This window comes from Primulina huaijiensis, unplaced genomic scaffold (genome assembly GCF_012295235.1).
Source record: "Primulina huaijiensis isolate GDHJ02 unplaced genomic scaffold, ASM1229523v2 scaffold24871, whole genome shotgun sequence".
Lineage (NCBI taxonomy): Eukaryota > Viridiplantae > Streptophyta > Magnoliopsida > Lamiales > Gesneriaceae > Primulina > Primulina huaijiensis.
The window spans coordinates 543799-570704 of NW_027356090.1; the positions used below are offsets into that span (position 1 = coordinate 543799).

General features: G+C 35.9%; 5 protein-coding genes across 15 annotated transcripts; 4 read left to right on the forward strand and 1 right to left on the reverse strand.

Annotated features, from left to right (window-relative positions):
* The first annotated feature begins 755 nt into the window (after window positions 1-755).
* Window positions 756-4656, forward strand: LOC140967266 (pentatricopeptide repeat-containing protein GUN1, chloroplastic-like). The gene is made up of 4 exons (XM_073427694.1): window positions 756-2735; window positions 2921-3137; window positions 3691-3875; window positions 4176-4656. The coding sequence occupies exons 1-4, from the start codon at window positions 838-840 to the stop codon at window positions 4438-4440; spliced, it is 2565 nt and encodes an 854-aa protein (XP_073283795.1). The 5' UTR covers window positions 756-837; the 3' UTR covers window positions 4441-4656.
* A 5617-nt stretch (window positions 4657-10273) lies between these two features.
* Window positions 10274-13601, forward strand: LOC140967269 (stachyose synthase-like). The gene is made up of 4 exons (XM_073427697.1): window positions 10274-11922; window positions 12023-12200; window positions 12287-12654; window positions 12742-13601. Exons 1-4 carry the CDS (start codon window positions 10441-10443, stop codon window positions 13303-13305), a joined length of 2592 nt encoding a protein of 863 aa, XP_073283798.1. The 5' UTR covers window positions 10274-10440; the 3' UTR covers window positions 13306-13601.
* Window positions 13602-14065: 464 nt separating this feature from the next.
* On the forward strand, window positions 14066-15981 carry LOC140967331 (uncharacterized). Its single transcript, XM_073427793.1, has 2 exons — window positions 14066-15187; window positions 15321-15981. Exons 1-2 carry the CDS (start codon window positions 14746-14748, stop codon window positions 15431-15433), a joined length of 555 nt encoding a protein of 184 aa, XP_073283894.1. The 5' UTR covers window positions 14066-14745; the 3' UTR covers window positions 15434-15981.
* Window positions 15982-16818: 837 nt separating this feature from the next.
* On the forward strand, window positions 16819-21156 carry LOC140967298 (argininosuccinate synthase, chloroplastic-like). 9 transcript variants are annotated; one of them, XM_073427736.1, is made up of 11 exons: window positions 16819-16935; window positions 17042-17096; window positions 17590-17642; window positions 17742-17859; window positions 18098-18242; window positions 18568-18616; window positions 18845-19027; window positions 19371-19445; window positions 19529-19714; window positions 20091-20179; window positions 20309-21156. In XM_073427736.1, the coding sequence occupies exons 3-11, from the start codon at window positions 17625-17627 to the stop codon at window positions 20859-20861; spliced, it is 1416 nt and encodes a 471-aa protein (XP_073283837.1). In that variant the 5' UTR covers window positions 16819-16935; window positions 17042-17096; window positions 17590-17624; the 3' UTR covers window positions 20862-21156. The 9 variants fall into 9 exon arrangements, with proteins under 9 accessions (XP_073283837.1, XP_073283842.1, XP_073283843.1 ...); XM_073427741.1 differs by having other exon boundaries at window positions 18101-18242; XM_073427742.1 differs by having other exon boundaries at window positions 17742-17823.
* Window positions 21157-21487: 331 nt separating this feature from the next.
* Window positions 21488-26423, reverse strand: LOC140967310 (long chain acyl-CoA synthetase 1-like). 3 transcript variants are annotated; one of them, XM_073427767.1, is made up of 20 exons: window positions 26259-26423; window positions 25864-26016; window positions 25709-25772; window positions 25485-25574; window positions 25019-25075; window positions 24888-24936; window positions 24608-24684; window positions 24466-24505; window positions 24291-24385; window positions 24015-24182; window positions 23785-23895; window positions 23569-23656; window positions 23413-23479; window positions 23210-23285; window positions 22899-23016; window positions 22554-22799; window positions 22334-22473; window positions 22063-22248; window positions 21857-21979; window positions 21488-21779 (listed from the first exon to the last, which is right to left on the reverse strand). In XM_073427767.1, exons 2-20 carry the CDS (start codon window positions 26007-26009, stop codon window positions 21732-21734), a joined length of 1989 nt encoding a protein of 662 aa, XP_073283868.1. In that variant the 5' UTR covers window positions 26010-26016; window positions 26259-26423; the 3' UTR covers window positions 21488-21731. The 3 variants fall into 3 exon arrangements, with proteins under 3 accessions (XP_073283868.1, XP_073283867.1, XP_073283865.1); XM_073427766.1 differs by having other exon boundaries at window positions 26155-26365; XM_073427764.1 differs by lacking the exon at window positions 26259-26423 and having other exon boundaries at window positions 25864-26132.
* Between the last annotated feature and the right edge of the window lie 483 nt (window positions 26424-26906).

Sequence of the window (26906 nt, forward strand, 5' to 3'; positions counted from 1 at the left end):
GATTATGTGTTGCATTTCCTAGGACAGTGATGTGGAGAAGCTTGTGGGTTGCAACCATTTTGGTCTTTTTTGTTTGTTTGTGTTGTACTAAAAAGATATATAAATTACGACTGGACCCACAATGTCAATTCACATGTAATAACTACCGACAAATGGCACCTTCTCAAATTTTCCCGAAAATTGGGTGATTGTATGCACAACATAATTACACTTTGAGGTTCATGTTATTGACATAATTTTTGTTCTCGACTTCTTTCTTTTATTTGTTTTTAACGATGAATTAATCATGTGAGCTAAGAACTTCTAAATTTCGATTTCTTTTTTTTTTGGGCACGTGGCAGATAATGACTTAAAAGTTTTTTTTAATCTCAAATAATCGGGATGAAAAAGCAAGTATGATATAATAATAGTACCATAAAGAGTTAAAGGCCATACCTTTTCTATAATATATTAATATTTCCCTATATGTTCACAAACAATTTCAACAAGGAAAAAAAAAACAAGAAAAAAGAAACGAGGGAGAAAATAGTAAAATACTAAACACATGTACGATTATGTTTTCCCTTTTTGACTCTCTCTTTTCCCACTTTGTGACTTTAAAAATTAATTAATTAAAATTATTCTCTCAAAAAAAAATTAATTAATTCTCTCAAAAAAAAATTAATTAATTAAAATTATATAAAACAATAACGAAATATAAAAAAAGTTACTTTTAGTCGATTGCCTTTTATAGGTCTCTCTCTCTCTCTCTAAAATTTTCCATTTTCTCTCACTAAACAGTCCAACTATATCAGCACTCAGCTCAGCTTCGTTTTTTAATCTTCTTCTTATTCAACAATGGCCTCTTCGACTCCGCCACCGCACTCTACGCTGACCACCGTCAAACCCTACCAGAACCACCATTTCCACCACCCACAGAGCCACCACAACAACCACCATCGCAACTCCTCCCACCACTGGACCCGGAAAAAGGTCTCTTTAAACAATCACCAGCCTTCTCATGCGCCTGCCGCCAAGCCTCCCCCACCCTCCGCCGCCGCTGGTGATACTTCTGCATTCCCTTGCCTCTCTGCCTCCGAGTTCTCGGGCCGCCGATCCACTCGTTTTGTCTCCAAGTTGCACTTTGGCCGGCCCAGGTTGACTTCTTCGAGCCGCCATTCTTCTGCCGCTGAGGAAGCTCTCCGATGTGCTATTGGTGGCTGCGGCGGCGAGGTAGAATGTATGGATGGTATTTTACTCAGTTTCCAATCGAAGCTTTGCGCTTCTGATGATTATACATTTTTGCTCCGAGAGCTGGGGAATAGAGGCGAGTGGTCCAAAGCAATGATGTGTTTCCAATTTGCAATTAGCCGTGAAAACAGAAGGAATGAATTGGGGAAATTGACCACATCTATGATTAGTACACTGGGAAGACTAGGCAAAGTGGATTTAGCCAAGAAAGTGTTTGATGATGCTGTCAATAAGGGGTATGGTAATACTGTTTATGCTTACTCTGCTTTGATTAGTGCTTATGCAAAGAGTGGACACTTTGATGAAGCCATAGGGGTGTTCAAGAGTATGAAAGATTCTGGCTTGAAGCCCAATTTAGTGACATACAACGCCTTAATTGATGCGTGTGGGAAAGGAGGTGGGGATTTCAACAGGGCTTCGGAGATTTTGGTTGAAATGTTGCAAAATGGGGTGCAACCTGACAGGATCACGTATAATTCCCTCCTTGCTGTTTGTAGTGTTGCGGGGCAGTGGGAGAGTGCGAGAAGTTTGTTTAATGAGATGGTAAGCCGGGGCATCGATCAAGATATTTATACTTATAACACACTGTTAGATGCCGCCTGCAGCGGCGGACACATTGACGTGGCTTTTGAGATTATGTTGGAGATGCCCTCAAAAAATATATTGCCTAATGAGGTAACTTACAGCACTATGATTCGGGGATGTGCCAAAGCTGGGAGACTGGAAAGGGCGCTGAGTTTGTTCAATGAGATGAAATTAGCTGGTATTAAGTTGGATAGAGTCTCCTATAATACATTGCTGTCTATTTATGCTAACCTTGGTAGGTTCGAGGAGGCTTTCAGTGTTAGCATGGAGATGGAGAGTATAGGTATCAAGAAGGATGTGGTTACTTACAATGCTCTAATAGATGGATTTGGTAAACAGGGGATGTATGATAAAGTTAAAGAACTGTTTTTAGAGATGGCAAAAGAACGTCTCTGTCCAAACCTATTAACTTACTCAACATTAATCAGTGTATATTGCAAAGGAGGTCTGTATAGAGACGCACTGGAAGTATATAGAGGATTCAAACAACAAGGCTTGAAAGCTGATGTTGTTTTCTACAGCAAACTAATTGATGCCTTGTGCAAGAAGGGGCTGGTGGAATTGTCAGCATTGTTGCTTGATGAGATGATGGGGGAAGGGATTCATCCTAATGTTGTCACATACAACTCAATCATTAATGCCTTTGGGCGATTGGCTAGTGTTGATCATCTAGAGTCTCAGTTAGAACCATCAAAATTAATGATTCTCCAGGATGTTTCTGATAGTGAGGTGGAAGATGAAACAGATGACAGAATCATAAGTGTTTTTAAGCAGTTGGCTTGCGAAAAATCAGGTGATAGCAGGCAAAATCAGAGGGAAAGGAAGGACTTAAGCTGCATATTGAGTGTTTTCCGGAAAATGCATGAAATGGAAATAAAGCCAAATGTTGTTACATTTTCAGAAATTCTTAACGCTTGCAGGTATCTTGTACTGCAGATATAAAACCTCTTCGCCTAACTTGTGTTTTTACTACTACTTATTATTATTATTTTTGGTGGAATTTCACAAGCTTTTTTGGCTGATCATAGTGTGAACAGGGAATTATGTTTCTTTACTCAGACTTAATTTATTAGTGATGTTGGCTCCTTATTTTTTGTGGTTGTAGCCACTGCAATTCATTTGAAGAAGCGTCGTTGTTATTAGAAGAATTACGACTTTTTGATAACCAAGTTTATGGAGTTGCACATGGACTTCTCATGGGTCTTAATGAGAATACTTGGCAGCAAGCACTATTGCTTTTTGAGGAGGTGAAGCGGATGGACTCTTCAACCGCATCTGCTTTTTATAATGCTCTGACTGACATGCTATGGCACTTTAATCAGGTAACGAGTACAATCTTGTTCAGGTCCAATGATGACACTTCACAATAATATCCTTATGGGAATGTTGCTGTAAGGCTGCTGTTTGATGGAAACATATCATACTATATGTTAGACTTGTGTAATTTTTTGAAGAAATAAGTGACTTCTATTCCTGATTTCCATGATAAAACTAGTCTTACTTCTTGGGTTTTCTGCATCTAGTCACCCACATTTGAGTGCCACTGTGCAAACATTCTCAATATATGTATTAGACTCATGGAAAGGAAAGATTTTAGTGGTTCCAGAACCAATTTTCAGCTTTTTATTGGGTTATTGATGAACTAGTGAGAGAACTATTGATCATTGGTTGCTCTTCCATGAGTACGTGACTGCTTTTTCCATGAGAGAAGTTGACAAGGAATTTTCCTGCAGTCCCTTCCGGTCATTGTTTTCTTGGTAGTCTAAATGTTATTCTGTTTTCTCACATGCAATATTCAACCTTGGAGCTGGAAGTGTCCTTACAACTGATATGTGATTTTAATTATTATCTTTCATTTTTTGTTTTGTTTTGTAGAAGCGAGGTGCCCAATTTGTCGTGCTTGAAGGGAAACGTCGAGATGTATGGGAAAATACTTGGTCTGACTCTTGCCTTGATTTACACCTGATGTCGTGTGGTGCTGCCAGAGCGATGGTTCATGCATGGTTGCTGAACATTCGCTCTATTGTTTATGACGGCCATGAGCTGCCAAGCCTTTTAAGGTGGTATCTATGTTCATAAGATAATATGTTTTTGAGGTTTCTATAAATCGAGAGGAGAAGAGGAAATAATTTCAGTATATTAATAATGAACCAAGACACACTATTTATAATTACAATGAAGAGATAAATAAAGAAAGGAAACTATTTCGCTAAAAATAACTTATTCTAATTGATCCTATCCTATCAAATATCCGTGATTGATTCTGTACAATAATTTACAATAAATGTAAGATATTTGAATATTTTCTACAGTTTCAATCATACTTTTAATTGATGATTTTATGACTTTTTTATTTGCAGCATTTTAACTGGTTGGGGCAAGCATAGCAAAGTTGTAGGCGATGGTACGCTGAAGCGAACGGTTGAAGCTCTTCTCATTAGCATAGGTGCACCATTTCGAGTTGCCAAGTGTAATATTGGAAGGTTTATATCGAGTGGAGCTGTGGTGGCTGCCTGGTTGAGAGATTCAGGCACTCTTAAGGTTCTACTTCTCCAGGATGACAGAACTCACCTAGAAAGCACGAGGTTCGGTCTGATTCCAAATTTACAACCCCTCCTGTCGTAGTTTTTATTGGGTATGCATCATTGATGATAATGATATGGTGATTATCATGTAATAAATGTAAAAATAGTCTTTAAAAAAATTGATTTTCTGAAGTTGGTTTTCTGTCTCTCTCCTTCTCTCTTTATGTGTCTGTATGTTGCATGCCCTGTTGTTGGTTCAGTCTTGAAGTTCAAGTGTTGACTGTTTTTACGATCTAGAAGTTATTGTTCATTTGCATTGTTTGGTGCTACTGTGTTTGACACATGCTGTTTCAAATAAATTGACGGTTTAAATGATTCCCCCATGCAATGCTCATGTGCTGTATTTGCCCATATTTGTGTTGCTTGTTGGCTGTAGCCAGTATCTTACTGTTGCACTAGCAATATGTTTATTTCACATGCTATAAAATTGTTACACGGAAAATTACATGTTTATTTGTTGAAAATATAGATACAATAACAGGATCGAATTTACAAGCCTTCATTCTATTCAAGGATGGAACTTTTCTATGCTACCCTCCATTAGTAAAAAGGAAATGTGAACGATCAGAGATTCCTTTACCTGAAACTTGGTGGTTCTTGTGCATTGTTTATCGGATGGATTAATATACTTCTCCGAAGTTCACATTTATGTGTGTGTATGTGCTTATCTATCATTTTGGTAGGCTGGCGGGGGTTTGAACTGAAGGTGTCTATTGTGCAATAAAAGGCAAAACAGTAAACCAAAATTTGCGCGTGGTATCATTTGTTTAGTGGCTTAAGTAGACATTTAATCAGAAAAGGGATGAAGCTGTAAGCACACACAAAGGTCATATGGAATGAAATGGAAGATGGTATCTGTCCTTATTTTGAGCAAAATTAGGCTGTGATGGAAATAAGACGTTTGGGAGTTGTATGGAAATAACACGATAAAAACTTGGCAGCGTGTCATTTTGAAAATAATTTGCAAGATAAACACAACTTGGCCAAACCATGTGCTTAAGAAAAAAAAACTTATGTTTCAACTCCATGCATTTACGAACCCTTGTCTCCCATTTTTTCTCTATATGATGTTTAGAAGCATTTGATACACGGTAGGATAAATCACTAAAATTTGATTGTTGTGCCACATCCGGAGTAAAATATGGGTCAGCCTTTCCAAAATGTTGGCTGTTTGTTATGATTTTGTTTGTTAGCTTTCTCTTGGCACAAATTCCTCTTGGGCGGTTTTGGAGGTAGTGTAGGTGGAGGCATAGGAGGAGGAGCAGGGGGTGGAGCTGGTGGAGGTCTTGGTGGCAGAGTAGAAGGGGGTGCTCGAGGAGGATTAAGCGGTGGTAAAGGTGGTGGCAGAGGAATAAGAAAAGGACCGGGGAGTGGTGTAAGTGGAGGTCTTGGCGATGGCATCAGGGGTGGTGTGGGTGGGGGATTCAACGGTGGCAAAAAGGGTCATGTAGGTGGAGGGTTTGGTGGTAGTGGAGGTGGAGAAATAGGTGGGGTCAGTGGGGGATTCAGCTGTGGCAAAGGGAGCCATGTAGGTGGAGGTGGAGTAGTAGGAGGTGGGTCCGGAGGAGGGCTTGGCGATGCTGTGGGTGGTGAAGTTGGAGGATAAATAGGTGGTGGTGGTGGAGGTTCCAGCGGTGGAAATTAATGACCATGTTATGTTCTATCATAATACAACATGACAAGATTTTAAATGTATTGAAGCTATTATGTATGCGTGTATTGCTATTGTAATTTTATGTTTGGATGTAATATTAATAATTATTTCGTGTCGAGATATATTATTCCAGGAGTGATCAGATGATTATCTTTAATATTGCTAATTCTGTTCCTTTTCCATTGTAGCTAGGATACTCAACTGAAAATCTATATCTATATACCTATAAAAGTGTGGATACTTGAAAAGTTTTCCAATTGTGAACGGACATAATTACCCTTCACATGTTTACTTATTTTCATTATCAAGTAACATATGTGGTAATTTCACACTTAGTCTATTAGTTATTAATAATTAATATTAATTAACCACATTTTATGGCTATGGTTTTGTGCTTTTGACTTTCTACCCTTATCTTTTTTCATTATAATATTTAATTATGTCATATTTCATTCTATTTTATTTTAAAAAAACAGACATAATTATCTTTCACATGTTTACTTATTTTCTTTATCAAGTAATATATGTGGTAATTTCACACTTAGTCTATTAAATAATAATTAATATTAATTAATCATATTTTCTGGTTTTGGTTTTGTGCGTTTCACTTTCTACCCTTATCTACATCATATTTTATTATTTTAATGCAAATTTGTAATTATATTTTTAGTGCAGTTTCTAATTAAGTAATAAATTATAGTATCACAAGAAGAAATATGAAAAAAATAATTATATACGCAATAAGTAGAATAACATGATAAGTATATAATAATATGAAGTTTAATACTAGCATATTTTTTTGTTTTTTAACTAAAAATTGAAAATAAAGAGTTTAATAAATTATTTAGAAGAATTTTTATCAACAATTATGAGTGTTAATATATCAATAATATCATAAAATATGAATATTTTAGAAGAATTCAAATAGATTAGCTATAATAAGAAATTTAAAGATTTTAGTAACACTTTTAAAAAAAATTATATATCAAACAAATTTATACATTCAATAAACAAAATTTGATAGTATTTGAAACATCTGCTAAGAATGTTTAAGATTTAGGTAATAAAGGTCTAAAGGTTAACTCGACCATGGTTTTCAAGAACACTGAAACCAAAATCAGAACTAAAATTTTTTTTACTTCAGTTCCAAAATCAGCTCTCATAATATATAAATTTAAGACATAACTGTTAAACAATTAATTTCACAGTCTCATATATTGTATAACTATTTTATTTAATATTTAAAAATGGATAATAATAGCAATTTTTTCAAAAAAAATTTATATATTTGACAAATTTATAAATTCAATACACAAAATTTGGTAGTGTGCGAAATTTTGATTTATAATTTTAAATTTATATATATGTTTTTTAATTATTTATGAAATTTTGAAAAAAATAAAAAAATCTACAATCAAGTAGGTGATAGAAATATTACATATAATTTGACTATGATAGAACTCTAAAATTTAAAAACAAATGATTTCAAATGTTCAACACTATGACCTATTTGATATTAAAAAATAGATCATAAAAAACAAATAGTTTGAAATATCCAATGTACATACATATATAAGTACTAAACACATACAAATACATANGATATAGTTTAAAATTTATATTTAATAATTAATTGTATGAGTTTATTAGATTTTATATTTTATTTGATATTACCATATAATCTTATTTAAATGTATATTTCATTACATATATTGATTTATTTATTATTTTAAAATTATATTTAACAAGAAATTAATAATCATCGATGTAGCTTATAAAAGATCGATTTTATTATATAAAATTAATTATCTATGATATAAAATTCTAAAAACAAAAGGTAAAAAAATTATGTATGTGTTTAAATATTATTTTATTAGAATATTGTGAGTTATATTTTACTATCAATATTATTATTTCATTAGTTTTGATGAGTTAGTCACGATATTTTTAATTGATAATTATTTATCGTTAGTGTGCTTAATTTATATAAATTATGATTTATGCATTGATAAAGTCCATAATTTGATTGATTTTTAGTTTATTATACTCTATACGTGGTGTTTGGATATATATTTTTTAAAAAATTGTTTCAATTCATTTTTTTCTATATATTATTCTAATTATAATTTATTGTATAACATAAAATTAACATCTTGAATTATAATTTGGCAAAAAAAATCGAAAATAAATTATATAAGTTATTAGTTAATTTATTCGTCTAATATAACAAGAGATTAAACTCAAATAAATAATAAAATGATTCAAATTATTTTTTAGAAAATCAAAATTTTAATTTTTATCATATAATTGGTTTTGCTTCATGCTAGTATAAAAAAATGTGGGAAAAAGAGGACGTCACTATTCACTTTGTTTTCCCTCGTGCACCCCTGATAAAAGTATAGTGGCTTTTATGGGTATCATATTCTAGTGGCAAATCCCATCTCCTCTTGGTATTGGGCAATGGATGGAGCATCCCGACCATATGATTATAGGGATCATTATTCTCTGCATCCCACTCACTCGGTATATACTCCTGTTATCCATAATATAAAAGCTACTATTATTATTCTATCCAAAAGTCCATAAGTATTCATGTATACATGCATATTTATAAGACCAAATATTTTGTTGTTTTAACGTAACAAAAACAGTTATTGCACCCTGACAATCTCTCTCATGATAATTATATACGTTGCAATCAATAATACATCAATTGTAGGAACGATCGTTTATCTTTTTATAAAAAATTATAGCTGATGGTAAAAGTGAATCTCAAATCATTTAAATTATATGACAACTCAGACACCGTGTTTCGATTGTTTTACATAACAAAAACAATTATTGCACCTCAATAATATTATATAGATACCGTTTCGTTCGTGGTATGAGACAAATAGTATGAAGATAAGTAATATTTTTTAATAATAAAATATATAAAAATGATAGTTAATATAATGTTTGATTTGATTGAATAATTTGATTAAATTTGAGATAATGTGATATTATCATTTTGTTTTTTTGAAAATATTAATAAAATATTTATAATATTATTTATCAAGGGTAATATTGTAATTTCAATTCAACGATTTGATTGATGTGAGATAAATGATTGATTATTCAATTGATGTAAGACAAATGATTGATATATGGATAAATAATATGGTGCACGAAACATATGTGGATAAAAATATGGATAAATAATATAGCGAACCAAACGGTACTTATCAAATTTTTTCTTGTTGCGAAAAATCTGAACTTCTGAAATATAGATAAGCGATCACAGGAATTAATCAACAAATAAACTGAACCGACCATAAACTAGTTTAATTTAAGAACGAAAAAGAATGAGGTTGATTTTTCTCCTTGAGATGAAGATTCTCCAACTTTCTAGTTATTATAGATATCCAAAAAAAATGCAGAAGAATTGTCGTGTTTATAGGTAAATAACCTCTAGTGAAGATAGAATTCTTGATATATAAGACAACAAAATCCGCACAAATTCTTAGATGATTATGACATTTTCTTCCAAAGTTGATAACAAGTTTCATGCGATTTGTACCACATGATCGTCTATAACATTTAAAATATTCATTCCTCGCCTTACCTTTTTCTTTTCTTTTATTCTTTTTCGGTTAGAATTGAATTAGATTTCACAGCTTTTAGAACGTTTGCAACTTGTCGACTGAGAAAAAGATTGAAAGAACAACATGCACACTAACAAAAAGCTCGAGGTAGCAAAATCACATTACCAACTGGTATAAAAATCTGTATTCCATGGACGTCCACTGATTTCTTGTTTTTTATACTAGAGTAGCATAAAACAAGAACAAAGAGAAGAGAGGATAAAGTGGCAGCACCCACACCACCCCTCAAAATATGCCAAGCTACAACACATTCCACACCATTCACCATAGCCATTAATGTCTGCAGCATTTTGTTAGATTCTGACCCTCTGCTGCTGCTGTAAACAGATATATCAAAAAACCGATTTGACTCGATTTTATTATATTTTTTCCAACAATGATATTTGAGTTATGATCATGTATCCAAACAATAATTGTCTCTGCTGAAAAAACAATTTGAATGTGATATTTGAAGTGCTGTTTGTTTAAAAAATTTGAGTTGTAACATTATCCGCGGACATAATTTGAGTTGCCACTTGATCGTACATTTTCTTTTATTCTTATCCCCTCCCACTATATAAACGACTTAACCTCATATCTCCCAGGTGCAACTTGTCAAGCAGCCATTCCTTCTAATTGCTTAGCTCTGAAGCCATCCTTCATGCATAAATTTCCTCTACTTCACCTCTACGTTTCATAATTTCTCTATATTTTTCTTCTCCAAGTCATAATCTTTGTTCCTTCCCTGCTCACTATAGCTCCAATGGCGCCCCCAAACGGTTCGGCGAACTCGAATGGCAATGTCCTTAATTCCACCAAAGAAGACAACTACTTTGAGCTCCATGATGGGAAGCTATCGGTTAGAAATGTTCCATTACTCACTCAGGTTCCAGGCAATGTTACTTTCAAGTCTTTCCCTTCAGTGTGCCAATCCTCAGATGCTCCCCCTCACCTCGTCCACCGTGCCAAATCCTTTTCTCACAAGGGTGGATTCCTCGGATTCAGTCTCGATAAGCCCACGGATCGTGTGATGAATTCCCTGGGGAGATTCACCGACAGGGACTTCGTTAGCATTTTCAGGTTCAAGACTTGGTGGTCCACTCAGTGGGTTGGAAAATCGGGTTCTGATGTACAAATGGAAACACAATGGATCATGCTAGACGTCGCCGAAATAAAATCTTATGCTGTCGTGATTCCTATAATTGAAGGGAAATTCAGGTCGGCCCTTTTCCCTGGAACTGATGGCCATGTGATGATCTGTGCGGAGAGTGGTTCGACTACTGCAAAATCGTCGTCTTTCGATGCAATTGCCTATGTTCATGTGTCTGACAATCCTTACAATTTAATGAGAGAGGCCTACACTGTCATAAGAGTTCACCTTAACACGTTCAAGCTTAATGAAGAGAAATCACCACCACCCCTTGTGAATAAATTTGGTTGGTGCACCTGGGATGCATTTTACTTGACTGTGGAGCCTGCTGGAGTTTGGTACGGTGTCAACGAATTCGCGGAGGGAGGGCTAACCCCGAGGTTTTTGATTATTGACGATGGCTGGCAAAGCATCAATGATGACACAGACGACGTGCATGAGGACGCAAAAAGTTTCGTCCTTTTGGGAACTCAAATGACTGCCAGGCTTCACAGGCTTGATGAATGTGAGAAATTCAGGAGGTATAAGGGTGGGTCACTATTGGGGCCTAATGGTACTTCGTTTGATCCTAAGAAACCAAAGAAGCTGATCGCTAAGGCCATTGAGATAGAATTAGTTGAAAAATCCCTAAACAAGGCCGCTCAATCAGGAGTAAGTGATTTATCTCAATTTGAAGTTGAGATTGCAAAACTGAAGAAAGAATTGGACAGAATGATTATCGGGGGAGATGAAAAAGAAAAGGATTCGAGTAAAAACAGTTCAAGTTGCTCCTGCAAGCCTGACAATATCGGAATGAAAGCATTTACTAAAGATTTGAGAACAAAATTCAAAGGATTGGATGATATATATGTTTGGCATGCACTGTGTGGCGCCTGGGGTGGAGTGAGGCCAGGGGCAACTCATCTGAACTCCACGGTTGCATCTTGTAAACTGTCTCCAGGGCTCGATGGAACCATGTCTGATCTTGCGGTGGTGAAAATTATCGAGGGGTCTCTTGGGCTTGTGAATCCTAATCAAGCCTATGATTTCTACGACTCCATGCATTCTTACCTTGCAAAAGTTGGAATCACAGGAGTGAAAGTGGATGTCATACATGTAAGCAAATTCTAGTTGTGCTAAAATGATCACTCTTACTTGTATGTACATATATTTTTAGACATGTCAACTATTAAACTAACGTACCTTTTTGAAATAGTGTCTAGAATATGTATCTGAAGAATACGGAGGAAGAGTTGAGATTGCCAAGGCTTATTACAAGGGACTGTCAAAATCACTCGCAAAGAACTTCAATGGGACTGGACTCATTTCCAGCATGCAGCATTGCAACGACTTCTTTTTCCTCGGAACCGAACAGATATCGATAGGAAGAGTTGGTAAAAAAGGAAATGATTATCTATATTAATCAATAAAAAATTGCTCGGAGTCATTGATTTTTTCTGTGTACACTCTCTTTTGATAGGGGATGACTTTTGGTTTGAAGATCCTAATGGTGATCCTAATGGAGTGTTTTGGCTACAAGGAGTTCATATGATCCACTGTGCCTTCAACAGCATGTGGATGGGTCAATTTATACAACCAGACTGGGACATGTTTCAATCCGACCATGTTTGTGCAAAATTTCATGCTGGCTCAAGGGCTATTTGTGGCGGGCCTGTTTATGTCAGTGATTCTTTGGGTGGTCATAATTTCAATCTGCTCGGTAAACTCATATTCCCGGACGGCACTATTCCTAAGTGCATCCATTTTGCTCTACCAACAAGAAACTGCCTCTTTAAGAACCCTCTTTTTGACAGCAAATCCGTTCTCAAAATATGGAACCTTAACAAGGTGATCAAGAACTTTAATTTACATCTTTTTTTCGTTCTTATTAAAAGTGTAGAAAGTTACAAATATTCGATTTGTGTAATTTGACAGTATGGAGGGGTCATTGGCGCTTTCAATTGCCAAGGTGCTGGATGGCACCCCAAGGAACAGAGGATCAAAGGATACCCTCAATGTTACAAGCCAGTTTCTGGTTCAGTTCGCTTGACAGACATCGAATGGGATCAAAAGGCCGAAACTACTGAAATGGCAAAAGCAGAGGAATATGCAGTCTATCTCTGCGAGGCAGAGAAACTATTCTTAGAAAGCCGTGATTCTGATGCGATCCCAATCACCCTTCAGCCCTCGACATTCGAGATATTCAGCTTCGTGCCAATCAAGAAACTCGGCCAGGGCATTAAATTCGCACCTATAGGACTGACCAACATGTTCAACAGTGGAGGGACCATTCTAGGACTGTTGTATGATGAAATGATAGCCAAGATTGAAGTCAAGGGTGGTGGCGATTTCTTGGCGTACTCAAGTGTTTCTCCCAACAAAGCATACGTGAACGGAGTCAAGGTTGGGTTCGAGTGGTCGGAAAATGGCAAGCTGGGAGTGCACATTTGTTGGAATGAAGAATGTGGTGGCATTTCTAATGTATGTTTAGTATTCTGAATGTGATTGTGATTATAATATATATGATGATGCATGTTGCTAATAAAATGTGTTTGTCAGCAAACAAAAACAATAGGTTTCTAGTGTTTGTGCGATGTTCTGATTCCATTGTTAAGTGGTGGAAGTGATAGGATATGAATAATGCTCCACCAGGCAAAATAACTGCAGTGGGATGGATTTATTTCCAGATGAATATTCTGTCATAAATAATGGTTTGCAGTGCACACAAGTATATATACCATAAATTACTTGTAATGAAATGCTATCATTTATGATATCAATCTGGTTTGATATTACTTGTATCAGACACATCAAAGAGCAAACTCTAAAACAATTTTATCTCATAAGTAATTACAAAAAAATTGAATATTTCGGCTGATACAATTTAAATGAAATTTTATACTTTGTGTAAATTATTTGTTTTCTCAAAAGTTAAAACCTTATACGAAAGAGCAATTTAAACTTTGGGTGTGGTTAATTTATTTTTTGAAAACAAGTTTGGCAGGCAAGACAAATGAATGGAACAGTCACCATTTCAAGAAAGGTCTCCATTATCTTTTTCACCATTTTTACCCGAATCTCTGTCGCTCTCGATTCCATATTTCTATTATATAAAAAGGTATCTTTTTAGCTGTTCTTTTTGGTCAAACATATTCTTTATCTTTTTTTGTTATATATTATTATTTTTTAATATTATAACTATTATTATTTTTTGAACAAACATTGTTATTATTTATTTTTTTTTAGCATATTATTATTATTGAACCCATATATTTGTAACTTTGTATCGCCCGAGAAACAAGATGAATCACTGGGGGGGGAAAAGGGGCAGGACAAAATCTCCTCAGGACCATCGAAATCTTTTTATTTTCTCATATTCTCTTCAATACAAATTATATGGTTTCTTGCTTACTTCTCCTTTAAATTATTATCATTATTATTTCGAAATCTTTAGTTTTTTCATTCTGCCCTCGGGGATTTTTTGTCCGACCTGCTGGTTTATGGTAAACCTTGGTGTTGGTTTACGTATTATTGTTACCATCTTGTGAATTCTACTTCTTGATTTAATTCTATGTATGAACGATTTGTTGGGAGTTTGAGGCCTTCTGTTACTAATTCCTCATACTTTTATTAATTGGAGGAAAAGAAAATTGAGCTATCTCCTCATTTTGTTAATATATGCAAGTTGAAGATCTTTGTTTGCCGGGGTATTGGGTTCCGGAAAGAGAATAATCTTTATTTTGATTTTGACAATAACAAAATTTATTATCGTGTTTATCGAAGATTTTGAGGTTTATTATATGTTAAAATTGTTAAATGCTTGGTTTGATGTTCATATTGAATATGGAAAATCAAGTTTAAAGTAGTGTTTTGGGTTGAAGAAGCAAAAACAGCTCGATCGGAGATTAGTGACCAAGAATATTTTGTTTCACAAGTGACATGGAATTTAACAGCTCAAAAGAAAAGAATGTCATGGTTGATATTGAGATTGGTGAGACGACAAGTGACCAAATTTTGGGGAAGAGAAAGGTGAAGAAATCATTCAACAAGCTTATGAGTGGGATTTTGAATTTCAAGGGTGATCCTGGTGCTGTTAAGTCAGATCCACACAAGGCACAGGGACAAGAGGTTGGACGAATAGATCGAAAATTCAAGAAACCCCCTCGACATCCCAAGGCTCCCTTGTTGGATGCTGGAGACACGAGGTTCGTTAAAGATATTGTGAAGGTTGCCACCAAGAAGCGTGAGCGGATGGTGCACGCAAAGGCGTTGAAGAAGATGAAAGCAACCAAGTCATCGTCACCATCATCGGCTCCTTCTACGAGCACCATCTCGGCTATGGTCATCACGGTTGTGTTTTTTGTTGTCATAATCTGTCAAGGTACCGTCAAGTTTGTTTTATCTCAAATTTTCTCTAGTAAAACTCGTTTTGGTCGAGTTCCATTATATTATAGAGGTGTGTGTTTTGGCAACAAGATATTGATAATGCACTGTACGTGGTGCTAATTTGACAGGACTTGGTTCCAAGAATAGTACTTTAAATGCGATGCTCCTTCCTCTCCCTCGCTCTGATCTCCCAGGACCAGCAGCACCTCAGCCATCGCCAGAGCCAGTGACAGGAGCATAGTTTTCCTGATTTCTGAGGAAAATAATTTTATAGATTAAATGATTTAGGCAAAACACTCTAGACATTCCCAGGATAATACAATGGGAACCAGCTAACTATGTCGCCATACTAAACATCACACGGAAAAAGAAACGTAGTAATAAAAAAATCCGTAGTTGAATCTGAACAAGAAATCTCACAATACTAGTTTCTTGTTACGTGTAATCTAGATGAAATAAACTGTACAGGACCTGACGAGGATTCGAGCTTGGAGACAAGCCTAGTTTTTTGTTCAATGACAGTTTGCTTCTATGATTCCGTGCTCAATGTTTCTTTGGAGATAGTTAGTGATACACATATGTATTGTCTACATGGAAAATGAAAGAAAGATTTGAAAGACTTTATTAGAAGATGTGCATCAAACGAGTTGTATTTGAATGGTGATTTTTTTTGGGTAAGAACTTGTAACAATATCGTGTAAGAGTTAAGTCGTTTATTACAAGATTTATCAATCAAAAATGAAAGTACTCATGCTCCCAAACAAAAAGGGCAGAAATAACAAAACAAGCTGAGTGTTCAACTGCATTCGCCGTTCGGCCGTGGCTACAACCAACCAAGTTCCGAACTTCTGTTGCAATAGCTCCAATATATATAGCTATAATCCTCATCTGGGTAGGTGACTGCCGTCAGGAGAGAATCGGTAGTGACTGCATGAATCTACAGAGAAAGTAGTTCTGATAATTTTAAGTGAACGAAATTTGCATGCAAACCAATTGTAGTATATTTGTAGCCCATTCATAACTATCCCTCCAACCCTTAATAATAAATAATATACTTATTACACCCGAGTGATGTCAAAGTTGGTAGAGTAGATATACATTTGATAAATATTATGAGTTTGATTCTTTCTATCAATACCTTCTTGAACAAACATGTCTCACAAAATTTGTTCAGTGTAGTTTACCTGCTGAGTGTAGTTTGCAGCTAGAACATTACTTTAAAAATTAATCTAGTGTACATCGAATGATAACGATTGTGGGTTCTAACATTATTAACATGTTTCTTTCATTGCATCCCGACCCCATGATAGAGGGTCGACGAAATCTCGAATAGACTTTAAAGAGGATTACATAATAAAAGTCCTATCTAAACAATTAAAACAATTTTTCATCATGTAATCTGATTTATATTAGATTTTGATAATCTAGTTAATTAAATTGTATTTTAATACAATATATGATTTTTTGAAATTTTATTTTATTTTTTTGGCCCGAGTGTCTGTTCTTTTCGATTTATTTTGAAAAATAAATGTTTTCAAATTTTATATTCAAACATTAAAAAAAAAAAAAAGAAGTTTGACTTGCCTAAGAAAAGGATTGGAATTTGGAAGGGTAGTAAAAATAAATCGGGCTACATGCAAAATTGAAAAAAACAAAGGCCACCACAAACCAAACCACACCACACCACACCACGGTACTGTTCCTCCACTCCACTCCACTCCACTCCACTGATCTCCGTCTCTGGTTTCTGCTGCCTCTTCCCCTTTCATGGATTCATTTGATTTTCGATAAATATTCTATATTTCTGTTCCCTGAATCTTCTATTCATTTCCAATTCTTGCTTCCACAGCTTCAGGTTCTGCGCTCAATTTGATCGTCAGCGAAGCCGCGCCGAGCTGCTCCCGGTAACTTGTTTTTTTTTTTTTGGGAATTCTTCTTATGTGTTTACATTTTTACGTTTTCTTTTTTAAAATTTGCTTTTATTTGTTTTTTTTAATATTATTTTCGCTTATATTTTCAGTCGATTTCCTTACGGGCATTATTGTTTTCCGTGGATTGTTGAGCTGTTTTTATGTATCTTCATGCGTTTTTGTTTGGCTGTTTAGTTTACTTATTATATGTATGTTTTTTTTTACGCAATCTTATGAATGTGTATCATATTTTACATTTTTGGACCTGAGAAAAGTGTGCGTTGCCTACTTCTTCAAACATAAAAGGATGGTTCAGTTACATGGGATTTCTTTGTGTCCTACAAATGCCTTTTCCATGGTTCTAAAAGGGTTGTTTTTTAGTATACAATCTATGGGTTTTTGTTATTATTTTTAGAATAACAATTATGGTTTACTCCTGTCTGGTTGTGGATGTGATTTTTAAGTAATTCTTCCAATATGAATTTAGCTCGCAGGTACGATATTGTTCACTGGCCCAGAAAGATGACTTCGGTACAAGAGGTAATTTTTTAAATCGCTTTTCAAAATGCACCATTGTTATAATGATAAACGGATTGGCATCCTTCAGGATTTTACTTTGGACCCTTTTTACAATGCCAGGTAGGGGTGAAATCGACTGAATATGATGGGGATGCAGTTGTCCAAGCTGGATCTAACTTTGGTCTCACGTGTAGTAAGGATGGTAAAAGTCTCATTGCTCCACACTGCTTGATTCCATGTTAGATGGGGTGGCTTTGCTGCTGCAGTTTTGCTTTTCCTTTTTCCTACGCATGGTATCTCCAGAACTATAGGTGCCTATTCAGGCCAAAAAACTGGTTGAAAAAGGGTGTTCGTTTTTGTGTGGTTACATCGAAATGCTTCAAATTCCCCCACCCATACAAAATTATATCAATGTTTCAAAATTTAAGCACTTAAAATACTTGTTGCCCTGACCCCTGATGATTTTGTTTGTGCAGCAGCTGTCCGAGCAGTTTTGGCTAGCGACAAAGAGACAGAGATTGCTAGTGGTATGGACGGAAAAACTTTGCCTAAAAAATTAAACAAAGTGGTCCTGGCATATAGCGGTGGTTTAGATACCTCTGTGATTGTGCCGTGGCTTAGGTATGTTAATTGGTTCATCTTTTGAAATCTGATAAATTCTATTGTTGATTAATATGAGATGGCTAGTCGATAATTAAGTTTACACTTTACTACAGGAAGTCAAAAACACTGTTTTTTTATTGCGAGGGTAGGGTCCAACTTTTTACAAAACTTTGGTTGAACAATTGTAATTATTGTTCTCAATATTAACTGTATGCTGGTTAACTGTGCACGAATACCCTAATTCAGAAGATTTCTCAAGTTTGTAAACATTTGAAGTCGAGAATGACTAGATGAGAGAAAGATTACAACACATGTTTCTTAATTTGCTGCTTTGGCAATGCAGGGAAAATTATGGCTGTGAAGTTGTTTGCTTCACTGCTGATGTTGGCCAAGTACGTGAACTCAAACCAGCATAATGTCATCAATTCGTAAAAAAATTGGATATTTTCTATTAAATTACAGTTGAAAACGCAACATTGGTCATGAGTCGTGACTGAAGTTAATTATTATTTTTTTATATTAAACATAAATATGAAGGTCTGAAGGATGGTATGGTAGGCATAGCTTGCTCTGTTTCTCTTGTTTACTGTCTTATGCATGATCCAAATCCATTAATTTAGGGCATTCAAGAATTAGAAGGTCTGGAACAAAAGGCCAAGGCTAGTGGAGCGTGTCAACTAGTGGTGAAGGATTTGAAAGAGGAATTTGTGAGAGATTTTGTATTTCCTTGCTTGCGAGCTGGTGCTATCTATGAGAGAAAATATTTACTTGGGACTTCAATGGCACGACCTGTTATTGCTAAGGTAACTTTTAAAAAAAATAAATGTAAAGAAAGACGGGCTTTCTCTGTATTTTTTTTAGATAAAATAACTTTCTCGTTTTTCATTTCTTTTATTCTGAAAGTGTCCATCCTTTTTTGTTATTGGATAAAGTTATATCTTTGAGTTTCAAACATCCTCATTTCCTTTTGCATGGTTGGTTATTAACTGGATGAAATGTGATCAACAGTCAATATTTTGACCTTTTTTTGTTAATGCATCTTACCAGGTACACTATTTTCGTGAAAAAAGATTTATCTTTGGGTTTGTCTTTAGTATTGTGTTGTTTTATTTTCTACTTGTATGTATTAATGCATTGAAAGTTCAGGCCATGGTTGATGTGGCCAAAGAAGTTGGAGCCGATGCTGTTTCTCATGGATGTACAGGAAAAGGAAATGACCAGGCAGGCTTCAGGATATCTGTAGATATAGTTTGATTCCAATTGAAGTTTCTCCTTCACCTTTGTTTTGCTCTTCCGTGTTACAGGTCCGGTTTGAGCTCACTTTCTTTGCTCTGAATCCTGAACTCAGTGTTGTTGCTCCTTGGAGGGAATGGGAAATAAAGGGAAGAGAAGATGCAATCGAATATGCTGTAAAGCATAATGTACCTGTTCCGGTGACAAAGAAATCCATATACAGCAGAGATAGGAATCTGTGGCACCTGAGTCATGAGGTAGGTGGTGATTTCATGTGCTTTAAAACCCTTTTATATTATGATTTTCTGCAAGGAAAGTTCATGGCATTTACTGTATTCATCCCTTTGGATATTTTTTATGGCACCAGAATAACATTCACCATGACTAATGAGAACTGCCCATTCTAAGACACCATATTACCGAGTTATGAACTTCTGGAATATTTAAGATAAAGGAAGGGTTGTCCTATTTGCATAATCAACAGCTGGTTGTCATTGAAATCGATGCATGTGTTTGGGATGTGGATTATATTTAAATTTTTAATGACTGTGATCATGTACTGTGAAAATGCCCTTTACATTTGGCCCTTACTGTCCAAATATTAACATCCGTTTTGGTACATAAACGTTCAAGGGGGATATCTTAGAAGATCCAGCGAATGAGCCTATGGAGGACATGTACATGATGACTGTTGACCCGAAAGAGGCACCGGATCAACCTGAGTTAGTTGCTTTAGCTTCTTTTGTTCTCATTTTAGAATAATTTATCCATTGCAATTTTTTTTAAAATTATTTTGTGCGTTTTGTATTTAAAATTATTGGTTACTTATCATTATAGTCTCATACTTGCAGGTATGTGAAGATTGGTATAGTTGAGGGTCTCCCCGTTTCTATAAATGAACAGAAACTCGCTCCTGCATCTCTTCTCTCAGAACTGAATGACATTGGTGGTAAGCATGGGATTGGCCGTGTAGATATGGTTGAAAATCGTCTGGTGGGAATGAAGAGTCGTGGGGTGTATGAAACTCCTGGTGGGACAATACTCTTCACAGCTGTGAGAGAACTCGAGTCTCTGACACTTGATCGTGAAACCGTGCAGACGAAGGATTTCCTGGCCTTGAAGTACGCCGAGTTAGTATATGCCGGCAGATGGTTTGATCCACTTCGCGAGTCAATTGATGCTTTCATGAAGGAAATCACAAAAACTACTAGTGGATCAGTGACTCTCAAACTTTATAAAGGATCTGTAAGTGTAACCGGTAGGGAAAGTCCTAACAGTCTCTACAGACAAGACATCTCCTCGTTCGAGAGTGGGGAAATCTACAATCAAGCCGATGCTGCTGGTTTCATACGTCTCTATGGATTGCCAATGAGGGTCCGCGCAATGCTTGACAAGAACCTGTAATATATTGACCAGGCCAATCTGATTTTCCCAAAGTCAGAGGTTTTAAGTGCACTTTGACTGATTCTGTTTTAAGTTGATGTCTTGGTTTTGATGGCAATTAGTTGAATTTCAACTGTAGAATTTCTGCAGATATGCCAAGTATATTCTTGGTTTCTGGTCTATACCTTGAAAATTGTAGTTCGTGGCTAAACATAATAATTTCCTAAAAGAAAGATTTGAGTGGGAAATAAGAAGGGTTAATTTGATATATAACCATATTAAAACATTATTTTATGATCTTTTATTTTTACTTTTATTATTATTGTTGTTGTAGTAGTTAAATTAACGGATCTTCTGAAATCTATTCAATGGTACAGCAAAGAAAGGTAAAAATTGAAAATGTTGTATATCAAAATCATCATCACACGAAAGCTAAATTTTAACTTTCCCAAATAGGGATGCAAATGACCTGAGTCGGGTATCTGCAAGAATGATATCGCTCATTTTTTTTTACACAAAGTGAATTTAGATTGCAGCTCGCGAGCTTCAGTAGTTTCACAAGTAAGTTTGATCATATTCGAATTTGTTTCAAATCTGATTATTTCAAGTTCGAGCACAAGTTGGTTGATATTCGAGCAGCAAGGGGGTAAACAACCGTCTAAATGGTAACAAGGATATATTTTTACTGAAGGAATTGTTCTGAATTCCCAGACAACATTGTCTATTTTGAACACATTAAGAGACAGAATAATGCAGCAAGCATCCAAGAAGACTGGATATACATAATTTCTCACGTAAATTGATCCATTTACAGAATAGACCAGTTTCTTGACAAAAAACTGGAAAGTGCCGGACAGGGAAATGCAATGCTGTGCAGATGCAAATCCTTATCTATTGCTTAGCTCCGTTCAGCATTTGATAGAGCCCATCGATTTCCGCCTGTGTGCCATCAATGGTAGAAGAATGAAGTCGTTAACTCATAACACAGAGAGTTAAAATCGCACCATGTTATTTACCTTGTAATTCTTAAGCATTCTGTCTCTTCTCTTCTTCAGTGTTGCTGTCACCAATTCTTTTTCAGACAATTCGAAGAGCTCAGGTTCCACGATTATTTCTTTGATGTACTCGAAACCTCTCAGCTGTCCAAGCAAATTTTGAAGCAATCCCATTAAATAATATTATGTCAGTGCTCTAAGTTTGATTTTAAAGGTGAGAAAGTGACCTTGTTTCTGTCGGCTGTTGATTTGAGCTCAAGGATGATGTGATCTTTGAGCTGGTTTAAAGAGCATAGCTCCACAAAGCTGGAATCTTTATGGCCGTTCTGCTTTCCCCATTTCATGGTGTTGTCTTCATTTGGAACAACTACTGCGACTAGCTTCGACTTGAAGCTATCGCCGTACACCCATATCTAAATACATGGTTCGAACTGAAGATTATAATCTCTTAATTTGGAAAAAAGAAAGATTTAAGTTGAATGATGCTTGATTGCTTACATCTTCCACAACCGGGGTGATACCATAAACTTTTTCAAGATATTCGACCGCAACGTACTCTCCCTGAGATAGCTTGATTAGATTCTTCTTCCTGTCGATAATTCTAATGACTCCATTGGGTGACAACTCTCCAATGTCACCTAAGGGCAAATTCATGCAAAAATCTAATCAAGAAGCAATACATCTAAAGTGTATGGGAAATGGTGACTCAAAAACGAACCTGTATGGAACCATCCATCTTGCACAACTTCTTGAGTCAACTCTGGATTCTTGTAGTATCCTGCAAAAGCTGATTTCCCTTTGATGCATATTTCACCACGAGAAGGATCAGCAAGTGGATCATAACCCATCTCTGGAACTTCCTCCAGACGGATTTCAGTATACATGAAAGAAGAGCCAACTGTTCCAATCATGCACATCTCATCTGGGAACCCCAACGTTGCCAATCCACAACTCTCTGTCAACCCTGCCCACCAGAATTAACAACGTACAACTTTTAGAGATTTTATATGTTCGGCGTTCTATTCTTGTTCTTAGTTTACCCAAGATAAATATATTTATTTACCATATCCTTGTACCACAAAAGCACAGGACGTAACCCGTAGGAATTCTTCTATCTCAGTGCTCAATGGCGCGCCCCCGGATACTATGAGCCGGATCCTTCCACCTAACCTGTTTTTGACCTACAAATAAGAAAGAAAATAACGGTCACTTTTTTGTCTCTTTACTTCTCCGACTCTGCACGAATGAAAAATCTGAGAAACTCTAGATTGGATCCGATGCAATCAGATGCACCAATGATACTGGAAAATGGGACTAGAAATATGATCAAGATACATAATGAAGCATAACATAAAACTCGAGAAGCAAGAAGACCTTTCCAAAAGCAAGTAGATCTGCCAGTGGTGATGCATCTTTCTGTTTGTACCCGCGATTCATCCAAAAGAGTTTGCTGTATCATGAAATGAAAAGATTCTATTTCAGCATCAGTTTTTATTTAGTCTAAGTAATCAGCGGATATATGTATCAAAAGAAACAATTCTTGAAGACAAAAGGCCAACGAATGGACAGGTTTTTACTATTTGTAAAGCCAGCTGAAAATCTTTCTCCTCCTAGGGTTGAGCTCTTCAACCGCTTTGAGGACCCCTGAAGGAAAAAAAAAACAGAACAAGAGTGAAAACAATGACAGCGAATTGGCGCTAGCTAATATGATTAAAGACAGCAAAATTTCATGCCTTCATGCACTCTTTCAAAAACTCGAGGTACTCCTGCCAAAAATGTTGGTTTCAACTCGGCCAAATCGTCCCTTATTTCGTTGATTTCCTTCAGTACATTCAATGGAAATAAGATTACCAAATATGATATATCAATTAACACCATATATATCCTCATCTGAGTGACCTCTAAAGTTCAGAAAAGACCAAAAAAACAAAGACAATCAAGCGGCTTACCCCATGATAGTATCCGACCGAAGCACCCTTGTAGAAGAAGAATTCTTCAATCATGCGATCAAGAATGTGAGCAAGGGGTAGGAAAGATATATACACATCGTCCACTGTCATCTATTGAGCCTCCCAAGTCATAAACATGGAAAAAAAGAAGTACTAAATATTGACCAACCAGAAAAAATATGATGGGCACGAAACTAAAAGGTGGCAAATGGATGAAAACGGGTGGTTACCTTGTCTTCGAATTGCTCCATGAATTTTTCGACCCCGCTAATGCATGTTACAATGTTTTCATGGGTCAAAATTACACCCTTTGGATCTCCACTGGTTCCACTTGTATACATAATCGTGCATGTATCGGACTGCTTTGGTGGAAAAATGTCAGACGGCTTTTCTTTTCCCTGATATGAAATGCACATGATTCAAAAACATGAAAGAAACAGGTTTAAAAAAGGGTAAACTCTTGGCAATTCGAAAAGCCAAAGGACCTCGGGAGTTGTCTATCATACCACAGCAAGAAATTCGGTCCAAGAGTAAGGTTTGATGCCAATAGCGGCTGCTCCATCCCGCTGTTCCTCAGTCAGTGAAGATAAGCACACAATAACTGCATCCAAAAGAATTTTTTTATATCAAAGATCTTTTTGGAAACTACTGAGTGATCAATTCATATTGATTCACGCTTACATTTTATCCTTTGAGCACTAGTGCATTCAGGGCTCAGTAGCTGCAACATTAGGGGTTTGTTTAATTCATGAAAACAATGAAGTGGATTAATCCTAAGGTTCAACAAATTCCATAAACCAATATAGAGTTTTGCTACACTCACTTGTTTCACTTTCTTATCTTGAACGAAAACAATATCAAGCTCAGCATGATCTATTATGTAGTTCACTGCTCCAGCGCCTGCACAACGGAAATTCACATTATTCGAAGCCTCAAACTTTATAAACTCGCCTCAAACTTCATGCTCCTGAATATCCTTTTTTCTTTTTCTAGCTATGAACTTAAAACCGCACATCAGATTACAATCGAGAAACTATTTGCAGCCAACTATCCTAGATATAGTATAGTGTTGACGAGTAGACCAAGGCAGATGAATATTGTACCAAGAGTGTCGTAGAGAGGAACACAAATTAAGCTGTGAGCATTGCAGGCCTGAAGAAGGGAAAACAACCCATGCTTAAGAACACAAATTCAAAGGGAACAATATTGAGATAAACAGGTGTCAAGAACTGACCTCCATTGCCACAATCCACTGAGGACAATTCGCACCATAAATTCCAACTCGAGCTCCCTGTAACATAGTAAAATTGTTAAATTGTAAGCCTATTGAGTGTGACGTCTTCTATGAGTTCGAGTTCTTGCGACAACTGGTTTCGACATCATCATAGCCCGATTGTCAAAGAGGTTCAAAGCTCCGACAGATTAAAAGCACGTCTATTAACTTCGCACATTTCAGCCTTGGATATATATTATCCATATGGACATATCTCTCTCTCTCTCACGTTCTCCGAATGACTCGTACATGTGGGTGTCTAGTATAAACCTCTCCTGAACTCGAGTTTTTGGGACAAGCAAATTCGAGAAAAATTGGTGGCGAATTCTTCCACTAAAACTGGTACTGGATGGATGGCTGTCGATATTTTGATGGATAACGATACAATACTTGCATATAATATAAGTCAAGGGGTGCAATCTCTTACAGGTTCAATGCCATGTGCTCGCAGTGCCGAACCAACGAGCAGAGTCTCCTCGTACGCTTCTTTGTATGTCTTCCACTTATAAGGGCCCCACTGAAGATGAAGTCCCATAAAATTGAATCAGAAAGCAGATACTTTTGAACACCAAATCTACTCAAAACTCTGACATGCAAAAGCAAGAACATGATCCATCGCATATATGATAACAGTAGTAAAAAGCGTGGCACCTTCCCCTCGACCAACTCACGCCATCCCAGCATTCTATTGTCAGGGTACTTTTCAAAGGAAGTTCTGCGCATAAAAACCTGACTCGTCAGTCGACAGACTCGCAATAATTCCTTTTAAACAAGTAGACACGTTTTTTTTTTTTTGGGTAGATGACCTGAAAATTTGCCAAGCGGTGGACATGTCAGGATCAATCGACGGAAACGCATCTTCTGCCAGTAGATTACGGTACACAGGACCAACGGATGGCTTCCCATCTCGGCCTTCCCTTCCTTCTTTCACCTTGACCGCGAATTTCTTCATTCTTAGGCTGAAATAAGCAGAATCCATAGTAAAAAAACAAAAAAGTTAAAAAAAGGGTCTACTAATAGATCAAAACAAGAACGAAAAGTCATGCAGCCATAAAGTATTATTCAAGGTAGAAAAGAAAAGGTCATGAATGACTCACCACTACAAACGTCGATATATATAGATTGGTCCAGTTTCCTTTGACTTCTTACACGACATTCTTTTAAAACACTAGAAAATGAACATAATTATATATTGACTTACTGAACTGCAAAAGAATGCCGATCGATGAAGCTACTCGAGAAAAGGCAATGGGAGACTGCTTGGATATTAGCAGATAAAGGAGGAGTTAAATATATATGTTGAGGAAAACGATGATGATGACGGAATAGAGGCAATTGGATCCTTTAATAAGCGGGGAGGAAGGGGGTTGAATGTGCAAGGTAATACATGCCAACTGGGAAATCGAAATAAATACCACCTATTAATCGTTATTATTATGAAGTAATTTGACTAAATAAATCAATTTTATAAATAAAAAATCATTTAATTTGATACTTATATATATTTATATATATTCTCTATTGTATCTTACATAAATATATAAATAATAGGAAAAATAATTTTTTAGTACACTTACTTTGAAACTTATTGGTTTTCGGTTCTGTTTCGTCGGAGTATCAACCTGATACAGAAAAATATTGATGTGACATCAAATAAAAACCTAATATGACATCACAAATTTTTGACTTGTGTCTACAATTGGAGCAAAATAGTAAAAAAATAAAATTATCGTCAACCTATTACCAAAATTAAATAAGTTAAAAGAACAAAAAAATCATTTTTTTACAAACAGAAACCTTCTTTTTATCATAAATTCATAACCAATAACATTTATGTTTATGGAAGTTA